We start from the raw sequence: 27,583 nt of genomic DNA on the forward strand, positions 1-27,583 counted from the left end.
GCGACCGAGGGAGCCTCGACCACAGCACCAGTAACCTTGTCTGATGTGATCATTAACCTTTCTGGCAGTTGTCTGAGGTTCGTCAGTAGAATGTGAGGGGAGCCACACAGACACCGCACAGACTATTCCAAGACTGCTTTACGTTGAGATCTGTTGCTCTGCTTTAGTGCGGCAGAAAAATGAGGTTGCAACAATTTCTTTTTGCGTTTCTGCTTTTCGCGATGAGTCTTCTTCTTATCAACGGACAGAGACCAGGTAGGACTTTGATACACGTGTACCGAGTAACTTGGTTCTGCCTGTTTGGGCCCGTGGGTGGGGAGCATGACCATGTTCCTGCTCAAAATCGCTTAGGTGTGTTCAGAGGTATTGGTAAGCGTGTAGGATTTCGGGAGTATGTTATCTCTCCTGTTAGGTCTATTTGAATGTTTTAAAAAGTAGGTGGGTTTTAAAATGATGATAAATATTTTGCCACTGTTTTTCTAAATTCAAAGAAAATTGATTCCTTAGCTATTTTAGATACGTTGCCCTTATAAGTAAAAAAAGAAATAGAACTGTTTGGTCTTTTCATTACAGAGGTCAACAAACTTTTACGGATTTTTTAGGTAAAATACAAAATCCAAAGCGGTTGATTAGAAGAACATGTTGCTGGCTGGAGTGGGGCAATGTTAACAATTTGAATTAACAACAGAAAAATCATGTGACAAAATGCAGATGAAATCTTAAAACAGTTGTGATAGCTGTTATTTCTAGTTATATAATTACATGTCTTGCTTTAAAAAGTGCAATTTTTAGTATTATTGTGCTAATAGAGCCAAAAATGTCAAAAGTATTTATGGTCAAGATAATATTAATTGGTTTGACACATTTTTCAAAGATGATCTGTGTTGTGTTGTTCTTAACCAACAAGAATTAGTAAGCAGTCATTCTAATGTGCTTTTACTTCAAAACCAGATATCTAAGATTTCAAAGCACTGGCAAGTAAAAAAAATTAGATTTTCTGACTCAGGAAAAGGCAAACCCACATTTAAATAGAAAGGTGGTAATATTTATTCCAAATACATTATATTATTCAGTTGGTGATATACTTCTCCATTTGGAGCAGAAAAGGGTGCATAACTGGTTAAAAATTCAGTCTCTCCCTTTTAGTTAATCAGAAGTTTGATCACTGAGGTTATTTCAAATGACGTCCCCCAGTTTGTCCTTTTACATAAATAAGAGAAAATGTGCAAATCAGCAATTCAGAAAGCAGCTGACCCCTTCTTACAGTTTATAGCAATTGCTAATCAAACTTTTCTGAACTACAGAACACCTTGGACAATGTTCTTATAAAATATCTGTGATTGATTCATTACGTAAGATGAAAGGTCCAAGAGCATTTAGGAAGAAGTCATGTGGAAGGAGGAGGTTACTACTAATAGATCCTGCTATAAACATGAGCTGTTAGGAATATATTTCGTGTTTTTGCATCACATTAATTTTTATGTCACAATCACATCTGAACAGGTAGCAAATAATCACAACATAGTTTGGATGCAAAATGTCCCTTCACGTTCTCCCGATTAAACAACAGTTCATTTTCTGAAAAATGCTCCTCATATTTCCCTTTTTTTTTTTTCTCAGCTAATTTGGCAATGAGAAGAAAATTGCACAGACACAACTGCCTTCAGAGAAGATGTGTGCCTCTCCATTCACGGGTGCCTTTCCCCTGAGGTATTTCTGATAGAAAATTGTTTTACTACATCTAGGCAATGTTCCAGATGAGATATATCAAAGAAGGTCCATTTATATTTTGTAATATGATAATACCTTTAAGGTGATACCAGTTCAAGGGGTGCATACTGACAAACAAAACAGTGAATGGCATGATAATTTGAGAATTGCTTTAATTGTTATATGGGACACATAAAGTAAATGTAGGAAAATCTTGATAATTGTCATTCTGAGTGATAGTATGGGGATTACTACTATTGTTCCTATTTAGCAATTTCATAATTGAAAAATCAGGTATCAAGAGAATATAATTATGAGAGTATCTTTAAACATGTGTTTTGAAAAACACTGGATAGCTCTGTATGCTATCCAGAACAAGCAGATTTCCCACTAAGACCACTGTGTCCTTGAAAGCATTTGGACATATTTGCTCAATGACACCATATAAATGATGTACCATCCTCTGTATTTAAATAATTTATTAAAATAGTTTTTCTTGACAATATTTCTTTTAATGTATAAAACCAATTTAATATTAATACCATGGCAGTTTTCCAGCCTTACTCATAGAATTGGTCTTGATGGTTGTTGCATCTTTAAGGATAAATTCTGAATAGAATTTTGCTCCTTCCCTCTCTCTCTCTCTCTCTTTTTTTTATTTACATTTATTGAAAGGCCAATGATTTTATCCACCACCACTACCAGTAATACTGCTTGAACCAATTAACTTCAAACGCTGCCCAAGTGTGTATTTCTTCATACTAAAAAATAAGTGACTTGGCATTCCATTGTAATTATTTTAAGCTCTTTAATTCTTATAAAATATATCATCCTTTAAAAAAATGCCATTGAAATATCCCTCAGCTGGTTAGCATACACAGGCAATTGCTAAATTAGCTTATTCAGTTGGTCTGTAGACTGTTGTGTTTATGGCACCGTTCATTCAAGGAGAATGGTTGCCACGCCTCTTGTTTAATACTTGCTTTTCAAACCTGGTGAAAGTGCCATAGTGGGACATTAAATGAAGGAGCAATTCAGTAATCATTTATCAAGAGGGCTAAGACAAAAAGCCAAGTTCTCTACACCTGTATCTGTAACAAATCACCCTTTGCTATCAAAATAAGAAAAATGGGTTTGGTGGAAAAATCCAGAAAAATACAGTAAGAAATTCCTGAGAAGCCAATTAATAGGGGCTGAAACGTTTTCGATGCTAAAAAATCCTTTGGCATATGTCAATAATGCATTTCAGTCCCACATATAAATAGCGGTAAAATCTGTGCTTCGGAGGAGTGGAGAAGTTCAAGACTTTCCCAGCACTCCTCCACAAATAACAAAGAGGAGAGGGGGCAGTTGGCAGTAGCAAGGGAATTCCTGCATATACTGAGAAAGATACCTTACATAAAGCAGAGCAAAGCCCTCAGCCGCAGGTGCTATCAGCTCTCTCCGCAAACCACCTGCCCTAAAAACTAGGGTCGCAAGTAAACAAGATAGAGTAGTGAAATCTGAATTGGCAAAGTTAAGGAAAACTTTGATCTGTAAACCAAATTTGTAAACCAAAGGGAAATCTAAATAAAAGCCTCGTAAACCATTTAATAAAAGCAATCCTTTACAAAATTTGGCTGATTGCTGTAAAGGCCTGCTCAGCTTACAGCATCGATTTGCTCATTTCTGTTTAGCCTAGTCCTGCATTCCAGTTAATAGGTTCTTCAGAGAATATATAAAACTCCCATTTTGAAACCCAATGATAGCATAAGAACTGTGTGGAATAAATATTAAGATAATTTTCCAAGATCTTGCTCAACGAGTGCTCTAATAACAAGTGCTACCTTCAGATGTGAAAGCATAATCCTCATTGTCCTAAATACTTGCACACTTTTTTGTGTGTCCTGCAACACAACTTGGCGACTGGCTAAATCACTATAGACCTAGGTAGTGAAACTCTAAGGCAGAATCCCCCTTTCATTTATCCGCCTCTGTATTCTGCATGTTTTATGTTTGTTTGTTTTTTATTAAGTGTTTTTTATGTAAGGTTTATGCCCAGCGTGGGGCTTGAACTCACGACCCCAAGATCAAGAGTCACATGCTCTACTGACTGAGCCAGCCAGGTGCCCCTGTTTTCTGCATGTTTTAGATAAAAATCACACATGGTTATTTGATTCAGCTAGGGTCATGTAAAACTGGAAAAGGATAGGTAAGGTAAACAGTTGACTTTGGAAGTTGTCCAGATTAACCTTCGAAGTAGCTTAGACTTTTAGCTCCCTTAATAAGAATGCCCTGTTATCATTACTATGTAACTTTTACCAGCTCCTAGAGTCCTCCTCCGTGATCCTCAGTGACATTTCCCAACCTGTACAACTGAGTTAGAGAAATCTATGCTGTGTGAAATTCATTCTCTCTCTTTTTTTTTTAAAGATTTTATTTATTTATTTGACAGAGAGAGAGAGCACAAGTAGGCAGAGTGGCAGGCAGAGGGAGAGGGAGAAGCAGGCTCCCTGCTGAGCGTGGAGCCCGATGTGGGCTCGATCCCAGGACCCTGGGATCAGGACTGGAGCCAAAGGCAGACGTTTAACCGACTGAGCCACCCAGGCGCCCCTAAAATTCATTCTCTTGATAACTGTTTTTTCTTGCTGAAATATGTTGGCATCACGTTGAGCCCTAAGTGAATTAGAGTGGAGGAAAACAAGAGAAAGGGTGTCAGGAAGTCCAAGTTTACAGGCTAATGTGAGAGTTTTAGAGTGGAAAATGAGGTAGGATCCTTAGATTCTAATTTTCCTCTTTCAGCCATAAAATCTCACTGTATCAATGCTTTTCTTTATAAATATGTACTCTAGGGGCACCTGGGCAGCTCATTCGGTTAAGCATCTACCTACAGCTCAGGTCATGATCCCAGGGTCTTGGGATCTGCTCCTCCCTTTCCCTCTGCTCTTAACCCCAGCTCGTGTTCTCTCTCTCTCTGTCTCAAATAAATAAATAAAATCTTTAAAATAAATACATACATACATATATACATACATACTCTAGATAACTACATAACCTGTTAAAACATACTCTCATTTTTTTTTTTAAAGTAATCTCTACACCCAACATGGGGCTTGAACTCACAACCCTGAGATCAAGAGTCATGTGCTCCACCAACTGAGCCAGCCAGGCACCCCTCTCTAGCTTTTTAATGATTGTGACATATGTTCATGGTGTAAAATCTTTTCCTAACAGTATGAAAAAATGTAAAGTCAAAAGTAAAAAGTCTCCCAGTCTAACCTTTGGCCCCTTTTCATTTCCCAGAGGCAATGGCTATTAAAAGGTTTCTGGTAAAGTAGATTTAATTTTTTTTTAATTTTTAAAAAAGATTTTGTTTATTTTAGCAAAAGAGCTCATGAACGGGGTGGGAGGGTGGGGAAGGAGGTCTGAGGAGGAAGGAGGGGGAAAGAATCTCAAGCGACTCCACACTGAGCACCAAGGCAGGGCAGGTGAGGGGTTTGATCTCATGACCCTGAGATCCTGACCTGAGCCGAAACCAAGAGTCGGATGCTTAACTGACTGAGCCACCCAGGCACCCTGGTAAAGGTACATTTTAATACATTAGTTCAAATTGAGACCAGCTAATATTCTCATCACTCTTGATTACCATTCAGAATGTTAAGTACTTATATGTTCTCTATTTTCTGCCTTATTCTTACCCCCTCAAAGTTGTGGGCTTCTGACTCTTTTGACCAGTCCTCTAGCCTTGCCTGCCAATTCTTTCTGTAATTGTCCTTTATTGTCTCGGCCCTTCTCATTCCATGCTGCCTCTTTGGCTGAACTGTGAAAGCCAACTCTCTAAAGCACAGAATCTCTACTTTTGTGGAGCATTTTATCTTCAACATTAGCAGGACTTTCTGAGAAAAACTCTCAAGTTTTTTTATTTATTTTTTTTTAGTAACCTCTACACTCGGTGTGGGGCTTGAACTCACGACCTCAAGATCAAGAGTCCCATGCTCTTCCGACTGAGCCAGCCAGGTGCCCCTGGGAAAAACTCTTCTACTTACTTTTAGGCACCTCTGATCCCCATTCACCTACATTTAAACCTCTAATGACCTCCAGTTTCCTCGAACTTCTTAACCTTTTCCAACTCACGACAAGAGATAATTTCTCTTCCCAGAGAAAATGGAGATCATCAAGCTTTAAAATCAGACTCACTCAAACTACATTTACATATGCTACACTTATATTTTCCCTTTGTAGTCTTTTAAGAGATTCCTCTCCTGGGCGTGGTTAATCTCTCTACACCTCAAGAACCTTGATCTAACAATCACTCCCTTTCTTCCTCAGATTGTTCAATATGTCACAACTGATCTGTTTCATCTTTTAAAAAGAGGAAAACACATGCACCACTGACCCCGTAGTGCTCTCTAGGGACTAGCCCATGTTCTTCTCTGCATAGTCAAATTTCTTGAAAAGGTGCCTGTTTCCTTTCTTACCGTCTGCTCCCCACTGCGTTCTGGGAAAGATCTCCAGTGACTTCTCAATCCAGTGAACACATTTTGATTCTGGTCTGTTATCTTGCTATGGGTCAAATAGTGAATAGATTTTCCTTGGTTTTGATGATGATACCATGCTCCCTTTTGATTATTTATCTCAGAAATGAATCACTACTCCTTTCGGTACCTGTACAGGGTGTCCACTTGCCTACTTGGAATCACCTTAGCTGTTCTGAGTCACTTCAAGTTCAATACCAGGGTGCCTAGGTGGCACAGTCAGTTAAGTGCCTAACTCTTCATTTCTGCTCAGGTCGTGATCTTAGGGTCGTGAGATTGAGCCCCACGTCGGGCTCTGTGCTCTGTGTGAGTCTGCTTAAGTTTCTCTTTCCCTCTGCCCCTCTTCCCCCTGCCTGCTCTCTCTTTCTCGGTCTCTCAAACAAATAAATAAATCTTTAAAACATTTTTAAAAATTAAAAAAATAAATAAGCAATACAAAAATAAACTCATGTAAAAAAAAGTACCTCATCCTACCTGGGATACCTCCTATTTCCCTTTTCCTGGTTTATTTTTCTCCATGACACCTGCCATCTGATATAACATATTTACCTAGTTATTGTTTAATATCTGCCCCTCTTCATTAGAATGTAAGTTCTGTAAGAACAGACTTTGCTTTGATCACAACTATATGCCCAGTGACTGTGGTAAGCTCCACAGAATATTTGATGAATGAATGAATGCACACTTAAAAGTAAACTCTTCAATTCCTCCCGCTCAGATATGTCTCCTGTGTTCTCAGAATTTGGAGAATAACTGTAGAGCTATCATATATTAGACGTTTACTATGTATCAAACTGTGCTAAGAAATACACATTTTAGGGACGCCTGGGTGGCTCAGTCGTTAAGCGTCTGCCTTCGGCTCAGGTCATGATCCCAGGGTCCTGGGATCGAGTCCCACATCGGGCTCCCTGCTCAGCGGGGAGTCTGCTTCTCCATCTCCCTCTGCTGCTCCCCCTGCTTGTGCTCGCGCTCTCTCTCTCTCTCTGACAAATAAATAAATAAAAATCTTTAAAAAAAAAAAAAAAAGAAATACACATTTTACCTTCACAATGTAAATTTAAAAAAAATTTTTTAAAGGTTTTATTTATTTATTTGAGAGAGAGAGAGCACAAGCAGGGGGAGAGGGAGAAGCAGACTCCCCGCTAAGCAGGAAGCCCAATGAGGGACTCGATCCCAGCACCCTGGGATCATGACCTGAGCCAGAGGCAGACACTTAACCCACTGAGCCACCCAGGTGTCCCTCAATGTAAATTTCTGAGCTGCCGGGGCTCTAATACTCAGTTCTAGTTGGTTTCCCAGGTCTATCATTTCTACCTTGAAATATTTTTAAAAATCTGCTCCTTCTTCATCCCTGTTACCACTCTCTTAGTACTTGTTACAGCTCTCCAGCAGGACTTCAGCTCCTTAACTGATCACTCCAGCCTCCAGTTCCAGTTCGGGAAAAGCCTTTTTTTTTTTTTTTTATCATCCGATTCTTCCTAAACTGTAAATCCAACCATGTCACATCTTGATTAAAATTCTTAACTGTCCCTGTAGCCTTTGGGACAGTGAGATCTCCCATAACTTAAGAAACAAGACCTTACAAAATATGCCTCTCCAGCATCATCTGCTACCTCTTCTCCCCTTCCCTCTCCTAGAGGGGATAAGAAAGAATTAACACCAGCCATTGTGGGTTCGAGCTCTGACCACAAGCTCACTCACTGGTGGTCCTTGGTAAGTCACTCGTCCTCCTTAAGAACCCCTCCACTTCCAGACCTGTAAGATGGAGCTGGTAATGGTATTAACTTTGTCATACCCTACCTAGCACATGGTAACTGCTAAATAGATAGTAGCTAGTTACTATTATTAACATCACTTTAAAGTTAGTCTATTCTTCACCTCTTGCTGTTCCTCAAAGTATACTTCTGCCTGCAGTGTCCTTACCTGACTCTTTTCCTCGCTATTAATTCATCCTTCAAGAAACCTTCCCAGAGTTTGATACCCCTACCAATTGTATTAGATGTCTACATTTTCTCTCAACCTATTTGTATAATCTGTCACAAAGAACTTGACTCACTGCATTGTAGCGCCTTAACTGGCTGTACTCCTCCCTTCCCAGCATGATGTAAATTCCCTGAAGGCAGAGGGTGGGTGTTCTGCTTTGTTACATTAACATTTGTTAAGTGGAGCACCTAGTACAGAACAATGAGCCTGGTGAGCCTTAGTTCAAAAGCTGGCCAATAAGTAAATTGAAATAGAGAAATGTATTACTCATAGGTCCTGGAGGAAGAACAGGGCATGCCTGGAGGGGCCACCTGGGGAGGTCAAGGGAGAATGCAGACCTAGAGAGGCACATGCCTTTATTAGGGACTGGGTGGAGTGCTTTGGGGTTCCTGGGCTGGGGTCTGATCTGGTCAATTCAAACCAAAAGAGGTGGGGGGTGGGGGAGTTGCCCCACAAGCGTTCTTATCTAAGGGGTACGTAAGATATACAGGCCCTGGAAGGCAAGGGAGATTTGATCACAAGGGCTGTTGGGGAAGTGATACCGAGAACTTATATTTCTTTGCTTCTTTGCGGGTGGCTCTGCGGCTGCTCACCACAGGAGCTTGCCGGAGGGGCTGGTGTCATGCAAGGCCCCTGCAGGCCACTTGGCCACACAAAATGGATCCAGAGGCAGCAGTACCATGGAGTGGCTTAGCGAACCTCTCAACAGTGGGTTGTATTGATCTTTGTATCATTAGCCGATGAAAGTGTCCCGAATACAGCAGGCATTCCAGAAATGTTGCTAACAGAAATGAAATGAATCTTTGAGTTATTATCTTAGCATTTAAGACTTACTACAATGAGACCCTAACACACATTTTAAGCTTTATTTCCTAACATTAACTGACAAACTGAACTCTTGAGTAGCGGCTAATCCAAACTCATCAGGCCTTCCAAAGGACTGACCATCCTTCTCCAGACCCACTGGTTTTCGCCAGTCTTTACTTCCTCCCGCTAAGATTTTATAATTCATTATTTCCATAATTGCTGCCAACATTGTAGGTCACCCTGTTGCTCTGTCTTCATCACATTGTTCTGGAAGAATCCTGAAGTCTTCATCCAGGCACGTTCCTGCTGCTGGAGAATACAGAAGTCAGACTGGACCCACTTTTAAATTCATCATCTCCCACTCACCATCCAGCAAGCAAGTTCTACTCACCTCTAGTTTTAGGCCTTTCTCCTTTGCATTTTCAGCAGATGGCCTTGCCTCTTATATTACAAAGAAAAGAGAAGTCACCGGGGTGCCTGGGTGGCTCAGTCATTAAGCATCTGCCTTTGGCTCAGGTCATGATCCCAGGGTCCTGGGATCGAGCCCCACGTCGGGCTCCCTGCTCCGCGGGAAGCCTGCTTCTCCCTCTCCCACACCCCCTGCTTGTGTTCCCTCTCGCTGTGTCTCTCTCTGTCAAATAAATAAATAAATAAAATCTTTAAAAAAAAAAAAGAAAAGAAAAGTCATCAAAGGGTGTATCCCTCAATTTCCCAGCACCAAACTAGAATCCCATCTAATCCACTTCCCACCCTGCTCACCCCCATCTTCTTCTGCCCTCCTGCTGCCATGGAAAGTATGGCCATTCCTTCATTTGTGTTGTGGGTCCTGCCCATCCCTTCCCACTTTGTCAGGAATCTGAAACTGCCACTTAAAACATTTTCTTCCTTCTTTCTCTCTGGATTATGTATCAACATACAGGTTTAAACACTGATAAGAGTGAGGCCTAGGGTGGCTCAGTCGGTTAAGCGTTTGCCTTTGGCTCAGGTCCTGGGATCAAGTCCGCATGGGACTGAGCAGGGAGCCTGCTTCTCCCTCTGCCTGCCGCTTCCCCTGCTTGTGCTTGCACTCTCTCTCTCACAAATAAATAAATAAAATCCTTAAAAAAAAATAAAATAAATGCTGATAAGACTACATACTAAAACAAACAACACACACACCCACGCACTTCTCAGTGAATGGTCTCAAACCAATCTTTTGTACTCCTCATTTTTGATCCACATTTTCTTTTTTCTTTTTTAATATTTTTGTTACATTGCTTTTTTTTTTTTTTTTTTTTTAAGTAAACGCTACACCTAACACGGTGCTCAAACTCACTGTTTTTTTCTCTGTCAGTGTTCATGGTGCATGGCTCTTGGTCACGCCGCTTCGAAGAATGAAGAGGTAGACCAGATGGACTGGTAGGCAGCAAAGCAAGTTTGTTGAGTGATAGCAAAGTGGTAGTACAAAGCTCCTGAGAAGGGAGGGGACCCGAGAGAGTTGCCAGCAGAATTTCTAAGTCTAAAGGTTTTTATGGGCTCCTTGGCAGGCTGTTTTAATCTGATTAACCCTGCGCCTGTCGTCCAACCAGGTTTTTGTCACATGGGAAAGGGTGGAGGGCTCCTTCCAGGGTGGTGTAAAATCCTTTTTTTTTTTTTTTTTTAAAGATTTTATTTATTTATTTGAGAGAGAGAGAGCACATGAGAGGGGGGAGGGTCAGAGGGAGAAGCAGACTCCCTGCCGAGCAGGGAGCCCAATGCGGGACTCGATCCCGGGACTCCAGGATCATGACCTGAGCCGAAGGCAGTCGCTTAACCAGCTGAGCCACCCAGGCGCCCTGGTGTAAAATCCTTTTAAGGGTGGTTTCCTTTTAGGGTTAGGGAGAGCCTTGTCACTGCCGGCCTGCCTGCCTTCCAACTATCCTTCATCATCACAACCCGAGATCAAGAGTTGTATGCTCTTATTGACTGAACCAGCCAGGCATCCTGTCTGATCCATTATTTTCCATTCACACCTCAATCCACTCTAATCTGTCTTATGCCTTCTTTTAAAATAGCCATGGGGGCACCTGGGCGGCTCAGTCGGTGAAGTGGCTGACTGGCTGACTCTTGATTTCTGCTCAGGTCATGATCTCAGGGTCCTGGGATCGAGCCCCGCCTTCAGCCTCTGAGCTCAGCACAGAGTCTTGCACGAGATTGTCTCTCTCTCTGAAGTAAATAAATAAATCTTTAAAATAAAATAAAATAGCCATCAGTCACCGTCAGCTTTCTAAATTAAGGTTTTTTTATTCTTTTTATTTCTCAGCAGAATTTGACAACTGACTACTCAGTCTGCAAAAATCCCTTACCTTAAATTTCTGACACTACTACTTTTCTGCTAAATTCTCAGCTAACCCTCTGGCTCCTAGGCAGGCTTAATCATACCGAAAAGGCTTGCAAGTTATAGTTTTCCTCTACCATCTTCTACTCTGTTTCAACCATTCTTTTTTTTTAGGTTTCAGCATTTTATTTGTTTTACTTTTTTTTTTAAGATTTATTTATTTATTTGAGAGAGAGCGCGCGCACAAGCAGGGGAAGATCAGACAGAGAGGGAGAAGCAGGCTCCCTGCTGAGCAGGGAGCCTTATGTGGGGCTGGATCCCAGGACTCTGGGATCATGACCTGAACCAAAGGCAGACGCTCAACTGACTGAGCCACCCAGGCACCCCATTTTAGTTTTTTATTTTAAATGAAGTGTAGTTAAAAAAACACAATGTGTTGGGGCGCCTGGGTGGCTCAGTCGTTAAGCGTCTGCCTTCGGCTCAGGTCATGATCCCAGGGTCCTGGATCGAGCCCCACATCGGGCTCCATGCTTGGCAGGAAGCCTGCTTCTCCCTCTCCCCCTGCTTGTGTTCCCTCTCTCGCTGTGTCTCTCTCTGTCAAATAAAAAACAAAAAAACACAATGTGTTTCAACCATTCCTTTGACCTCAATCACCTCTTTACACTAACTGATAATACTCTGGGGCAGGGGTGTGGGGGGTAGGGGGTGGAGAAGACCATCCAAATGAGAACAAGTAAAGCCTATTTATTCAGAGCTTGCTGGAGCAAGGGAGTCAGCTACTGTCATTTGTTTTTGGCTGAGGACAAGAGATAGGCAAGGGAGTTGGAAAGTTTTATAGTGAAAAAAGGGAAAGCTTTGGGGTATGATCTGATTGGAAGTTGTTGGTATGGGGAAGTTGGAGTTGGGCTACCTAGAAGTAGGGTTTCCTATGTGATTGGTTTGGGGTGCATATATGGCTTTCTTTCCTTAGTCCTGAATTGGAATCAGAGGACAGAAGGGGCAAAATTAGAGAACCTGCTAGTTACTAAGCAAATCTTGACCATTTGAGGCCAATTGCTACACAGGTTATGGTTTGGCTTCCTCGACCGGTTGCTATAGAGTTTGCAGGTCAGAGTTCTGTTTTATGGTCTGGCCATTGTCCATTTGTATGTTCAGTCTCCCTGTTCCAGACTTATTTCATCTCTAGTTCACCCCACCCAAGCCTCACTGCTGTCTGCCTTACACCAGCCTCCTCATACCTACTTTTGCTTCTCTTTTATCCATTCTTCATATTTATAGCTTCATACCACTCAAGACCCTTTAGTGATTTCTCATTACTGTTAGGATTAAAATTTAAAAAAAAATTTTTTTTTAATATTTTTAGGTAATCTCTACAGCCAACACGGGGCTTGAACTTACAACCCCAAGATCAAGAGTCTCATGCTCCACCGACTGAGCCAGCCTGGGTGCCCCAAAATAAAATTCTTTTTTTTTTCTTCCCAAAATAAAATTCTTAATGTAGCCCACAAAACAGTGCATAATCAAGCACTTCTCTCTCTCCAACCTTATCTGACCTGACTCACTGGCTGTGTCTGTGAGTTTGTCAAGTATGTCCTTTTTTCACTTCAGAGCTTTCATACATTTCCCTGGACATAGGATCTGGGATGTTCTAGCCCTTCTCTTCACCTAGTTCATTCCTACTCAATCAAGAAGACTTTGGTCTGGGCGCCTGGGTGGCTCAGTTGGTTAAGCGACTGCCTTCGGCTCAGGTCATGGTCCCGGAGTCCTGGGATCGAGTCCCACATCGGGCTCCCGGCTCAGCGGGGAGCCTGCTTCTCCCTCTGACCCTCTCCCCTGTCATGCTGTTTCTCTCTCTCTCTCTCTCTCAAATAAATAAATTAAAAAAAAAAAAAGACGACTTTGGTCAAATGTCACTTCACTTATGTGTGTGCCATATATAACATCTCTCATTACCCTTGCCCAAGGAACTTTGGGAAGGAACTTTGGAGTTTTTTAGGTTTCATGTTTCATTATAGTGTAATTGTAGGGGCTCCTGGCTGGCTCAGTCGGTAGAACATGCGACTGGATCTCAGGGCTGTGAGTTCAAGCCCCACATTGGGTATGGAGATTACTTAAAAATAAAATCTTAAAAGAAAAATGGGGCACCTGGGTGGCTCAGTTGGTTAAGTATCATCTTCAGCTCAGGTCATGGTCCTGGGGTCCTGGGGTTGAGCCCTGTATTGTGTTCCCTGTGCAGGGAGGAGCCTACTTCTCCCTCTTCCCACCCCCCACCCCGCTCTCTCTCAAATAAATAAAATCGTAAAAAGAAAGAAAGGGAAATTGTGTTAGAGCTTTCAACTTTATATGTACTCATTTTTTTCTCTAATAGTAACATTTCTATATATACAAAATTATGTATAAATATACACACATATAATTTAAACACATGTGTAATGCATTTATTACCTTGCCTCTTGAGGTTGCTAAACTTAGATTTATTTATCTGTAGATCTGGAGGTAGTCTTTTTTTAAGTAATCTCTACACCCAGCATGGGGCTCAGACTTAACAACCCCAAGATCAAGAGTTGCAAGCTCTACCAAATGAGCCAGGCAGGCACCCTGGAAGACAGTCATCTTGAATGACTCTTCAGTTTCATTGTATGAACAGCTTTAATTTATTTAACTTGGCTATTGATGGATATTTATTTATTTATGCTATTTTGAATGGTGCAATGAACATGTATGCACTCATCTTTAAACACTTGTGCATTTACTTACAAAACATTTCTAAAAGTAGAATCACTAGGACATGCATATTTTTTAATTTTTTGAGATATTCACATAATGTATAATTTACTCATTTAAGTTGTACAGTTTAATGGGTTTTACTATATTTAAGTAGTTGTGCAACATCACGATAATTGATTTTAGGCCATTTTCATCACCCCATAAAGAAGTATTCATACCCATTAGCAGGCACTCCCCATTTCTCCCCAGCTCTCTGATCCTAGACAACTACTAAACTACTTTCTCTCCCTACAGATTTGCCTATTCTGGACATTTTATATAAATTTTCTTAAAATTTTTTTCATTTATGGTCTGCTTATTTCACTTAGCTTAATGTTTTCAGGACCCATCCATATAGTAGCAGATATTAGTACTTCATTCTTTTTTAATGACAAAATAAAATTGTATAGAAAAATCACATTTTGTTTATCCAGTCATTATTATTTTCACTATTTGGTTATTAGGGATCATTCTGCTCTGAACATTCGTTTATAATTTTTTTAAGTTTATTTATTTATAATCTCTACACCCAACGTGGGGCTTGAACTCATGACCCCAAGATCAAGACTTGCATGCTCTACTGACTGAGCCAGCCAGGCGCCCCTAGTTTATAAATTTTTGTTTGAACAGATGTTTTCAGTTCTCTTGGGTATATACCTAAGAGTGAAATTGCTGGGATATATGGTTATTCTATGTTTAACTTATTGAGGAACCGCCAAACTATTTTCCATAGCGGTTGCAGCATTTTACATTCCTACCAGCAGTATATAAGGGTTCCAATTTCTCCACATCCTCACCAATACTTTTTATTATAACCATCCTAGAGGTTGGTACAGTAGGTCCCCCTGACCCCCCTTATCCATGATGTTGTTGTCCATGATTTCTGTTACCTGCAGTGAACTGTGGTTCAGAAGCAGATGATCCTCCTGACCTGTCTTCAGAAGGTCAGTAGTTGCCTAACACCATATCACAGTGCCTAAGTCATTCCCCTCACTTCATTTCATCATGCAGACATTGTATCATCTCACATCACCACAGGAAAGGGTGAGTATAGTATAATAAGATATTTTGAAAGAGAGACTGCATTCACATAACTTTTATTATAGTTATTATAATTATTCTATTTTGTTATTAGTTATTGTTAATCTCTTACTGTTCCTGATTTATAAGTTAAATTTTATCATAAGTATGTATGAATAGGAAAAAACATAGTATATGTAGGGCTTGGCACTATCCATGGTTTCAGGTATTCACTGGGGGCCTTGGAATACATCCCTCGGGATAAGAGGGGACTACTGTATCTCATTGTGATTTTGATTTGCATTTCCCTAATGACTCATGATGTTGATGTTTTCATATACTTACTGCCATTTGTCTATCTTCTTTGGAGAAATGTCTTTTCAAATTCTTTGCCTATTTTCCAGTTGTCTTATTTGTCTTTTTACTGGTGAGTTGTAAGAATTCTTTATATTTTGAATACAAGGACTTTATTTGCAATTATTTTCTTCCATTCTTTGGGTTGTCTTTTGACTTTCTGGGTATTATTCTTGAGCACAAAATTTGTTAGTTTTGTTAGAGTCTGATTTGTCTATTTTTCTTTTGGTGGCTTGTGCTTTAGGCATCATGTTTTAAAACCACTGACTAGGGCGGCTGGGTGGCTCAGTTGGTTAAGTGACTGCCTTTGGCTCAGGTCATGATCCTCGAGTCCCTCGAGTCCCACTCCCTTGCTCAGTGGGGAGTTTGTTTCTCCCTCTGACCCTCGCCCCTCTGATGCTCTCTCTCATTCTCTCTCTCAAATAAATAAGTAAATAAATAAATCTTAAAAAAAAAACACTGACTAATCCAAGGTTACAAATATAATTTACACCTATGTTTTCTTCTAAGTTTTGTAGTTTTATCACTTATGTTTATGCCTATGATCCATTTTTTAAAAATTCTTATTTTTATTTATTTATTTTTTTAAGTAAACTTTACCCCAACATGGGGCTCGAACTCACTACTCTAAGATCAAGAGTCACATGTTCTACTAACTGAGCCAGCCTGGAGCCCCTGGCTATGATCCATTTTGAGTTAATTTTATATACGATGTGAGGAGGGAGGGAGGTCCAACCTCCTATTTGTGTGGTTATCCAGCTCTAGCACCATTTGTTTGAAAACACTATTCTTTTCCCCCCATTTAATTATGTGGGCACTATTGTTGAAAATTAATTGACCATAAATGCAAGGGTTTATTTCTGGACTCTCAATTCTTTCATTGATCTATATGTCATTCCTTGTGCTAATAATACTGTTCTTTCTTGATTATTGTAGTATTATAGCAAGTTTTTGTTTTTTTTTAAGATTTTATTTATTTACTTGACAGGGAGAGAGCACTAGAGAGAGAGAGGGAGAGCAAGCATGAGTGGGGGGCAGCAGGAGAGGGAGAAGCAGGCTCCCTACTGAGCAAGGAGCCCAACACGGGGCTGGATCTCAGGACCCTGGGATCACCACCTGAGCCAGAGGCAGATGCTTTAACTGACTGAGCCACCCAGGTCCCCTGTAGCAAGCTTTTATATTTTTATTTTTTCATTTTTTAAACTTTTTATTTATTCATTTGAGAGAGGTAGTGGGAGAGGCAGAGGGAAAGGGAGAAGCAGACTCCCTGCTGAGCTGGGAGCCCAACATGGGGCTCTATCCCCGGATCTGGAGATCACGACCCGAGCCGAAGGCAGACGCTTAGCCATTTGAGCCACCCAGGCGCTCCTAGAGCAAGCTTTTAAATAAGGATGTGTGAGTCCTCCAACTTTGTAGTTCTTCAAGGTTTTCTTTGGTTATTCTGGTTCTCTTGAATTTCTATATAAATTTTAAGATCTGCTTGTCAATTTCTGCAAAGAGCCAGCTGGGATTTGGAAAGGATTGTGTTGAATCTATAGATCAATATGGGAAATATTGCCATCTTGACAATTAAGTTTTCCAACTCAAGAACATGGGATATATTTCCATCTAGTCAGATTTACTTTAATTTTTTTCAACCATGTTTTGTAGTTTTTAGAATATGAGTTTTACACTTAGTTTGTTTCTTAAAGTTTATTTAGTTTTTTTTAGTAATCTCCACACCCAATGTGGGGCTCCAACTCATAACCCTGAGATCAAGAGTCGCACATTCTCCTGACTGAGCCAGCCAGGCACCCCTTCACTTGTTTTGTTTAGTTTATTCCTAAGTATTTTATTCTTTTGATGCCATTGTAAATGGAATTTTCTTAATTTCATTTTTGAATTGTTCATTGCTAATATATAGAAATACAATTTGATTTTTGTTTATTGATCCTATATATTGTAAACTTGGTGAAATTTTGGACTCATTCTCATAATTTTTAGTAGGTTCCTTCGGATCTGTTATGTGTAAGCTCATGTCATCAGCAAATAGATACTTCTACATCTTCCTTTTTTTTTTTTTTTAACATTTTATTTTTAAATTATCTCTACATCCAACTTGGGGCTTGAACTCAAAACCCCAAGATCAAGAGTGGCATGCTCTACTGCCTGAGCCAGCCAGGCGCCCCTACTTCTTCCTTTCCTAATCTGGATGTCTTTTATTTCCTTGCCTTGCCTAATTGCCCTAATTAGAATCTCTAGTACAATGTTGTATAGAAGTGATAAGAACAGTCATCTTTGTCTTTATTTGATTTTAGATGGAAGGCATTCAGTCTCTCATCATTAAGTATGTTAACTGTGGGTCTTTGAATATGTCCTTTATTAGCTTGAAGAAGTTCCCTTTAATTCCTAGTTTGTTGAAAGTTTTTGTATCATGAAAGAGGAGTATTGAGTTATAACTAGCTTTTTTCCTCTTTATCTGTTGAGATTATCATGCATTTTTGTCTTTTAGTCTATTGAAATCATGTGTGACATTAAAATATTAAATATTTGGGAAAAAAATTAAATATTTGGTAACATTCACCAGTGGAGCCATCTGGCCTAGGGCTTTTCTTTTTTTCCTTTTTTTTTTCTTAAATTTTTTATTTAAGTTTAATTTAATTAACATATACTGTATTATTAGTTTCAGAGGTAGAATCCAGTGATTCATCAGTTGCATACAACACCCAGTGCTCATTACTGCAAGTGCCCTCCTTAATGCCCATCACCCAGTTACCCTATTCCCCACCCACCTCCCCTCCAGCAACCCTCAGTTTGTTTCCCATAGTTAAGAGTCTCTCATGGTTTTCTTCCCTCTCTGTTTTTGGCTTTTTTTTTCCCCTTCCCCTATATTCATCTGTTTTATTTTATTTTATTTTTTTTAAAGATTTTATTTATTTATTTGACAGAGAGAGACAGCGAGAGCAGGAACACAAGCAGGGGGAGTGGGAGAGGGAGAAGCAGGCTTCCTGCCGAGCAGGGAGCCCGATGTGGGACGCGATCCCAGGACCCTGGGATCATGACCTGAGCCGAAGGCAGACGCTTAACGACTGAGCCACCCAAGTGCCCCTCATCTGTTTTATTTCTTAAATTCCACATAAGAGTGAAATCATACCTAGGGCTTTTCTTTGTGGGAAGTTTTTTAAATTGCCAATGCATTAATTTTTATTTGTTATAGGCCTATTCAGATTTTTTATTTCTGGGGCGCCTGGCGGGCTCAGTCAGTAGAAATGTGACTCTTGATCTCAGGGTCTTGAGTTCAAGCCCCACATTGGGTGTAGAGCATACTTTAAAAAAAAAAAATGTTTAAATTAATTCTTGAGCAATTTTGGTAGCTTGTATCATTTTAGGAACTTGTTCATTTCATCTAAGTTATCTAATTTTTTGGTACACAGTTGTTCAGAGTATTTCCTTATAATCTTTTAAAAATGTTTCTGTAAGGTCAATAGTGATGTTTTCACTTTCATTTCTGAGTTTAGTAATTTGAATTTTTCTTTATTCTTAGTCAGTCTAGATAAGATTCCATCAATTTTGTTGATGTCTTCAAGGGACCAACTTTGGGTTTATTCTTTTTCCTTATAGTTTTTCCATTCTCTATTTCATTTATTTCTATTTTAATCCTTACTTTTTTCTGTTGCTTTAGGTTTCATTTGGTCTTCTTTTTCTAGTATGTTAAGGTGAAATGTTACCATAGTGAGTGAGATCTGTCTTCTCTTTTAATACAGATTTTTGGAGTTATAAATTTCCGTCTAAGCATTACTTTAGCTACATCCCATAAGTTTTCATATTCATCTCAGAGTATTTGCTTACTTCCTTTGTGATTTCTTTTTTGATCCATTGGTTGTTCAGCAGCATGTGGTTTATTCCCACATATTTGTGAATTTTTCAAAATTATTTGCCATTGATTTCTAACTTCATCCTATTGTTGAATCATCTGTTTCTCCTTTTAATTCTGTCAGTTTTGCTTCCATGTATTTTGGGGGCTCTGTGGTTAGGTACGTATATCTTCATAATTCTTATATCTTCTGCAGTTGACCCCTTTTATCATTATGAATGTCTTTGTCTCTAATAACTATTTTTGTCTTAGAGTCTGTTTGATCTGACATTAGTACATCGACTGCAGCTGTCTTATGGTTGCTGTTTGCATGTCTTTTTCTATCCTTTTACTTACAACCTATTTGACTTTGGAATATATGTGTGTCTTTTATACAGTTGGATCATGCTTGTTTTGTTTTACTCAGTCTGACAAGATCTGCCTTTGGAATGGATCGTTCAGTGATTCACTTTTTTTTTTTTTTTTTAAGTAGGCGCCACACCCAACATGGGGCTTGAACTCATGATCCTGAGATCAAGAATCACATGCTCTACCAACTGAGCCAGCCAGGCTACCCAAATTCACATTTATTGTTATTATTGATATAGTTGGATATACAGTTGACACTTGAACAACATGGAGGTTATTAGCACTGACCCCCTGTGTAGTCAAAAACTCATGTATAACTTCTGATTCCCCCAAAACTTAATAGCCTACTGTTGATGGGAAGCCTTTCTGATAATATAAACACAGTTGATTAACGTATATTTTGTATGTTATATGTATTATATACTGTATTCTTACAATAAGGTAAGCTATATAAAAACAAATGTTATTAAGAAAATCATAAGGGGCACCTGGGTGGCTCAGTTGGTTGAACATCTGGCTCTTGGTGTTGGCTTAGGTGATGATCTCATGGTCGTGAGATTGAGACCCATGTCGGGATCCACAACTCAGTGCAGAGTCTGCTTATCCCTCTCCCTCTGCTCTTCCCCCCACCCCACCCTGCTCTCTGTCTCTCTCTCTCATAAATAAATTAAAATCTTTAAAAAAAAAAAATGATAAGGAAGAGAAAATACATTTATAGTACCATATCAAAAAAGAATCCATGTGTAAGTGGACCTGTGTAATTCAAACCCATGTTGTTCAAGGGTCAACCGTATATCTGCTATTTTACTCTCTTAGTGGTTGCTCTAGGATTTAAACAATATATGAATTTATCAGAATCTACTTCAGATTATACTTTTTTTAAGTCCATGATATACAGAAATACCTATATAGCTGTATTCTCTCTCTCTTTTTAATTTCACTATAGTTATATACATTACATCTATATATGTTACACATACAAGTTTGTTAAAATTATTACTTTCTACAATTTTAGGTCCTTAAGGCTGAGAGAAGGAGGGAGAAGAAGTATATATTTATATGTAGAGTTATTATATTAGCCTTTTTATTTACCATTTCCAGTTTTTGTCATTAGTGGATTTTTTTGGTGTCTTAGTCTGTTCAGGGTACTTTAACAAAATACCATAGACTAGGTGGCTTATGAATAACATTCCGGAGGCTGGTTCACAGATATCTGTCTTCTCACATGGTGGAAGGGGCTAAGGAGCTCTCTGGATTCTACTTTATAAGGGCGCTCATCACAGCCATGAAGGCTCTACCCTCATGGCTTACTCACTTTCCAAAGGCCCCACCTCCAAATACCATCACATTGCCAATTAGGTTTCAATATATGAATTTTGGGGGCACACAAACATTTCATTTACAGCACTTGAATCAATGTTTCTCCATTTGCTGTATTCCCTCAGACAATTTCCAGAGACTTTAAAAACTTTTTTTTTTTAACTAGTCTCCGTGCTCAATGTGGAACCCAATATGGGGCTTGAAATCACAACTCTAGATCAGGACCTGTGCTGAGATCAAGAGTCCAGTGCTTAACCAACTGAGCCACCCAGGCACCCCTTTAAATACTTTCTTAAAGAAAACTTCAGGGGTACCTGGCAGGCTCAGTCAGAAGAACATGCGACTCTTGATCTCAGGGTTGTGAGTTCAAGCCCCACGTTGGGTGTAGAGTTTATAAATAAATAAATAAACTTTTAAAAAAATTTTATTTTCACCAGCTAAGTTTGTTTCATCAGGAGGAAGGGTCACAGAGCTCCTTATACCATCATTTAAGAACCCTCTAGGCTATGCATTTTTTTTGTCTTTTAAGTAAGCTCTATGCCCACCGTGGGGCTTGAACTCATGACCCCCAAGAGATCAGGAGTTGTTTGCTTTACCAGCTGAGCCAGCCAGGTGCCTCTGGGCTGTGCATATTTAAACATGGATACCTAGTAGTAAATTGCTCTGTAGAAAAGCTACACCACCTTACATTTCCAATAGCAAGTTGTGAGAATCCTTATTCCACACACTTTTGCCAACACTGGGTGTTATCAATGTTTTTAACCTTTGCTAATCTGATAAGCAAGAAACCCATCTCATTTTTATCTTCTAAATTTAGGCAGTCTGAGGTGATTTCTAGAAGAGGCATACCTGCATTTTTTTTTACTGCTAAATTCATTGTAGTTGACACCTCACCGTGACTGTCAGAGAAGTGAAATGTTAAGGACATGGAAGCTTCCAAAAATGAACCAAGAGTCTGCCTTCATGTCTTCAGAAGGAGGCCAAAACAAATTGCCTAGGGAAACCTTGATACCAATGATTATCTTCCTGTAAAAGATCCATTTTTCTCTTTAAAAAATTAGTTATATGTTGCCCTACCATATATTTAAAACCTATTGCTAAGTACTAATTATTAAATAGTTTCATAACATTAAAAGATTTCTTTTTTTTTCTTTAAAAGATTTTACTTATTTATTTGACAGAGAGAGACAAAGAGAGGGAACACAAGCAGGGGGAGGGGGAAAGGGAGAAGCAGGCTTCCCGCTGAGCAGGGAGCCTGAAGTGGGGCTCGATCCCAGGATCCTGGGAAAAATAGCCGAGACTGCTAATGTGGGTCACTGAGCAAACAGATTATTAGGTGAAAAATAAATAAATGAAAAAAAATCTCTTTAATAACATAAATTCAGACTTGAAGAAATAGAGGTGCTGTTTCTATATTGAAAGGTAAGAAAATATAAAATTGCTCTCAGTGCTGAAAAACCTTGGTAAATTTTCATAACTCATTATCTATTAAAAAAATTAGGCATGGGTAAATTGGTCTGCTGGATAGCATTTCTTATTATGTTTCTTTCTCCTTTTGCCTTCCCAATGTAGACCTTCTCTAGATAACCGCACCTGGTCTGCCAGAAGAGAAGTGAAGGAAAGATACCCACCCACACCATAGTGTGATTGCTTACAAGTTCCTGTATGAAAAGGAATCATTTGAAAGCACCTGGGATGGTTTATTAGTTTTACAGGATTCCCTTCTTCCTGGTTTCTCTTTAGAGGGAAAAATAACATAAATTCAAAAGCAATTCCAGTCTGAAGCACAATTATTTGCTTGCATAACAAAAATCTCTCATCTTTTTCTGCACATTACTATTCTTAGAGGAGTTAAAAAGAAAAATACTTTTTAATGTGTTAGAACTCTCTAATAATAAAAAGTACAAGAATTAAAATTTTTCTTTCATCGTTCTATAATTCTCCAAAAGTATTAAAATAAGTATTTATATGTTTGAGTGATTTTTTTTTTTCCAAAAATGCTAAATCTCTAATCAAACGCTTTGACCATTTGGCTTTACAGAATAGGGATACATTAATTGGTTCATTGATTATTTATATGGAGAGACTAAGAAAGAAGCTATTAATTACTACCAATTTTATATTATAGGCTTTAATGTGTATGAAAGTATTTTTTTATTTTGAAAAATATCCATAAAGTCATAAAAGAAAGTTTGAAATACTAAGATGTTCATTTCTGAATCTATCTCTCATCATGTAATTATAAGAAGCCACTGTTTTATTTCCTTCCCAATGTTAGGTCTTCCCAAGTTGTTAAGTTCACTCTTAATTTGTATTTATTAAAAGACAGATAGCTCATTGCCATAAAGTTATTATTTTACCAAGTTAATTCCAGGTATGAAGTTTACAAATTCTTTTCTTGATTAGAAATTTTGCTTTGTAAACATTATAGAGTGGAAGAAACCGTAAACCATTAACCCTTATTTTGATAAAATAAAAGGTTGGATTGGTATACTATAAAGAATTTGAGATAGAAATTCTGAAATCACAGAGTTTGTCTCCCTTTCATAGTTTATTAATGGTGTCTTTTGGGATGGAAAGTGTTTCTATAAAGCACTGTAATTAACTTTAAACACAAAAGATGTTTTATGAAATATGGTAACCTCATTTAAATTGGGTACTTTGGGGAAATTCTAAATAATTTTCTGGACAAATTGTAATTCCTTTACGCAAGTGCATTTCAGTAGAAACAGAAGCTATTATTAGTTACATTTATAATTAAAACATGTACTTGTTTATATATTTTATACCAAAAAAAGAAAAACAATATACAGTTCAGATACATCTCATTGAATACAAGCCAACACTTTTTCAGACTCAAGTTCACAAAGTTAAAAACCAGCCATACCATTGTAAGGTAATTAAATGGTTGTAGATTTCCACTCATACAACTGCAATAAGTTTGCAATAAACATTCAAGTGTCTAGTTGTCCTTATTTTGTGTAAGAAGTGTTCAAAGTGTTGGGGCACCTGGGTGGGTCAGATGGTTAAGTGTCTGCCTTCGGCTCGCGTCATGATCCCAGGGTCCTGGGATCGAGCCCCACATTGGGCTCCTGGCTCAGCGGGGAGCCTGCTTCTCCCTCTGCCTCTGCCTCTCCCCCTGCTCATGCTCTCTTTCTCTCTATCTCTGTGTCTCAAATGAATAAATAAAATCTTAAAAAAAAGAAAAAAAGAAAGAAATGTTCAAAGTGTTGAGCACAGCATGGTAAAAATACTTCTGATACTTGTCTTTATTTTCATTTTTTGTTCCTTTTAATTGAGACATTTAAGACTATACATCCTTTGTTTATACACTGCCACTGCAGATTTTTACTTAATTCAGGATTTTCAGAGTAAGGGCAAAGATTCTCTCAAAATCTATAAAAACTCAACAACTAGTCACATGTACGCTGAAAGTGGCATACCAGAACAAATCCGTGACAATGGAGCCAAATTTATTCACTGATGATAATGGAGGGGGAGACCAGAGGAGTGTCAAATATGTGTACTGTAAACACTTTAAACTTTACTTTCCCTATGATTTGGCGTTTGTTTTATTTTTTTTCTATAAAAATTTCTACTAAAAGTTCTTTGTAATTTCTAACATTTTCAGAACACAAAGGAAAATAGATTTTACATAGTTTAATCAAGATGGTTGAGGGGATCAGAAGTAATGGTGCCACCCCAATTTGGGGCCAAGAGGTGAGTCAGTGAAGTGGAGCAGACAGCGAGTGGTGGACCAAATAAGAGTTGTAAGTGTTGATCCTTGTCTCTTGGCTCAGTTCCTTCCAAACTCTGAAATCAGTGCAGTCTTTGGTCCATTCCTGCACTATTTTTACTCCTTCCCAGGGCCAGGACTAGAATATGTGGACACCAAATTTAAGGGTGTGCTCAAAACCTCACTAAACAAGATAATAGTTCAATACCATTTTTGAGAAAAATAAAAACACCCAAAAATGCATGATGAACAAGATATCACATTTTTAAATAAAGACAGGATCAACTGAGCCATGTTACAGCCTGAAGCAAAGGGAAACAATGAGTAATTCTAATTCAGTAAGAAGAACCTTATTTTAGCATATTGGAGTCTTGAGTTCCAGGCTTTGTGTCTTCCCTTTGTTCTCACTTCCCAAAATGACCTCACTCTGTAAACTTTAGATCTGTATCCCATTTTCCGCTCTTGGCTTCCACCCGGCCAGAATATTCATGGAAAGAACACTGGATCTGGCCTTGGCATCTTTTTACATCTAAGCTCTCATCCTACTATAAAATCATAATTGGATTCCAAGGAGTCTTGGTAAGTGGTGGTGAGGTTGATTTGAGGCTCTGGTCCCTGTCAACTGCTCTGCAGAAAAATCCTCAACCTCATCTGGAAGTTTGTTATTTGATTGTACACTGAGAATCCACAAGAACTACCTATGCCATCTCCTCACCACATGTTTAATAGTATTACAAAACTAAGTTTTTGCAAGTTCTCATAATACCTTATATCAACTGTTTTGTGTTACTTGCTATGTAGTAAGTGGCTATAGAATATTCTCAAAAGTTTTTAACTTGGTAATGGGTAAAAGCAAAGAATATTTGGGGATGTATCCATTTCTCAATTTTTCTTTTTTTTTTTAAAGATTTTATTTATTTATTTGAGAGAGAGACAGAGAGAGCGGGCGCACACGAGATGGCAGAGGGTCAAAAGGAGAAGCAGACTCCCTGCTGTGCAGGGAGCCCAATGCGGGACTCGATCCTGGGACTCCAGGATCATGACCTGAGCCGAAGGCAGTCACTTAACCAACTGAGCCACCCAGGCACCCATCCATTACTCAATTTTTCTATTTTTAATGTAACATGGCCTAGGAGCATGAGTTAATATGTAAATTTCCATACTATTTTTTCTTCCAGTGAGGTGATAACAAAATTTTTGTGTTTCATAACTCAAAATAGTTATGCTTAACTAAGTATGACTTGTATAAACTGAGGCATAAGTATCATGGAAAGTTCAAATACAACAAGTAAACCAAAACAAAAATATTTCTAATTCTTTAGCATTTGGTAAGAACTTTTAATAATATTAGTCTTGAAAAATAAAAGAGGTCCAAACTTGCAATATGATTAAAAGAAAACAAAAGCAGGGTGTTTTCTGTTAAAATACCCTTCCCTCTAATGAGATTGTGGATGATTGTTATTGTCCATGTTGTGATTTTTGGAGTTCTGTTTTTAGTGTGTCTGAGCCTCTTTTTAAAAATTATTATTTGGGGGGGGCGCCTGGGTGGCTCAGTCGGTTAAGTGTCCGACTCTTGATTTCAGCTCAGGTCATGATCTCAGGGTCGTGAGATCAAGCTCTGCAGTGGGCCTGAAGCCTGCATAAGATTCCCTCTCTCCCTACCCCCTACTTGCCTCCCCTCTCTCTAAAGAAAAAAATATATATATTACTTAGGTTTACTGTTTAATTTAAAAAGTACACTTGAGGGGCACCACAGTGGCTCAGTCAGTTAAGCATCGGACTCTTGATGATTTCAGCTCAGGTCGTGATCTCAGGATTGAGCCCTGCCATCAGGCTCCCCTCTTGGTGAGGAATCTATTTAAGCTTCTCTCTCCGTCCCTCTTCCTCTGCCCCACCCCTCTGATGCACGTTTTCTCTCTCTAAAAATAAATAAATCCTTAAAAAAATTAAAAAATAGGGGCGCCTGGGTGGCTCAGTTGTTAAGCATCTGCCTTCGGCTCAGGTCATGATCTCAGGGTCCTGGGATCGAGCCCCGCATCAGGCTCCTGCTCAGCAGGAAGCCTGCTTCTCCCTCTCCCACTCCCCCTGTTTGTGTTCCCTCTCTCGCTGTCTCTCTCTGTATTAAATAAATAAAATCTTTAAAAAAAAAAAATTAAAAATAAAAGTGCACTTGCTAAAAAGTAAGGGAGTGGAAGGAGGGAGGGAGAAAAGAAGGGGCTCAGCCTTTTGCAAAGTAGTTTCCGTATAAACCTATTGGATTAAGCATTATTTTGCCCATTTTTATCTATCTATCTATCATCTATCTATCTGTTTATTTGACAGAGAGAGAAAGCACAAGCAGGGGAGATCTGAGCCGAAGGGAGACACTTAACCAACTGAGCCACACAGGCGCCCACCCATTTTTAGATGAGGAAACTGAAACTTAGAAAATGAGAGTAAACTAAAATCACACAGCTAGTAAACTGATACAGTTGGAATACAAATCCAAGTGTCTTCCAAAATGTGCTCTTAAGTATTAGGATATAAGAGGAGTTTTAAATGATCAAAGCCACATATTTTGTAATAACATATGGAATACAAAATAGTTTTCTGACCTGCAGCTGAAAACGGGAGCAAATTTTCTGGTGTGTAGATTTTTGCCTCCTCTGTAGTGATTACTTCAGCTTCCGTAGCCTGTGGGTCTGTATGTGTGATTCATACTTAATTCAACAGTTTGGATTAATTCCTTCTCAACTTCCCTTCTCTCCTTTTAAGGAAACTTGGAAATCACTCTCTTTGCTTTAACTATTTTTTAAAGGGAAAAAGAGCACCTGCATAAAATAAAATTCTTCCTTTTATCTTTAAGCAGAATATTTCAAACTATTCTAAAACTAATT

General features: G+C 38.9%; 1 protein-coding gene and 1 long non-coding RNA gene across 3 annotated transcripts; one reads left to right on the forward strand and one right to left on the reverse strand.

Annotated features, from left to right (window-relative positions):
* On the forward strand, positions 1–23,934 carry APELA (apelin receptor early endogenous ligand). 2 transcript variants are annotated; one of them, XM_078069411.1, is made up of 3 exons: positions 1–255; positions 1,621–1,710; positions 9,249–9,403. In XM_078069411.1, the coding sequence occupies exons 1-2, from the start codon at positions 180–182 to the stop codon at positions 1,707–1,709; spliced, it is 165 nt and encodes a 54-aa protein (XP_077925537.1). In that variant the 5' UTR covers positions 1–179; the 3' UTR covers position 1,710; positions 9,249–9,403. The 2 variants fall into 2 exon arrangements, with proteins under 2 accessions (XP_077925537.1, XP_035968011.1); XM_036112118.2 differs by lacking the exon at positions 9,249–9,403 and adding an exon at positions 22,544–23,934 and having other exon boundaries at positions 3–255.
* On the reverse strand, positions 9,060–27,385 carry LOC118548294 (uncharacterized). Its single transcript, XR_013446557.1, has 2 exons — positions 27,302–27,385; positions 9,060–9,645 (listed from the first exon to the last, which is right to left on the reverse strand). It is a non-coding gene; the product is annotated as an uncharacterized LOC118548294 (long non-coding RNA).
* Between the last annotated feature and the right edge of the window lie 198 nt (positions 27,386–27,583).

This window comes from Halichoerus grypus, chromosome 3 (genome assembly GCF_964656455.1).
Source record: "Halichoerus grypus chromosome 3, mHalGry1.hap1.1, whole genome shotgun sequence".
Taxonomy (NCBI): domain Eukaryota; kingdom Metazoa; phylum Chordata; class Mammalia; order Carnivora; family Phocidae; genus Halichoerus; species Halichoerus grypus.

Excerpts from the sequence above, each read along its gene's own strand:
- APELA (XM_078069411.1), top strand. The coding sequence starts at position 180 with ATGAGGTTGCAACAATTTCTTTTTGCGTTTCTGCTTTTCGCGATGAGT. Across the intron at positions 256-1,620 it reads TATCAACGGACAGAGACCAG|CTAATTTGGCAATGAGAAGA; the intron begins GTAGGACTTTGA and ends TTTTTTTCTCAG.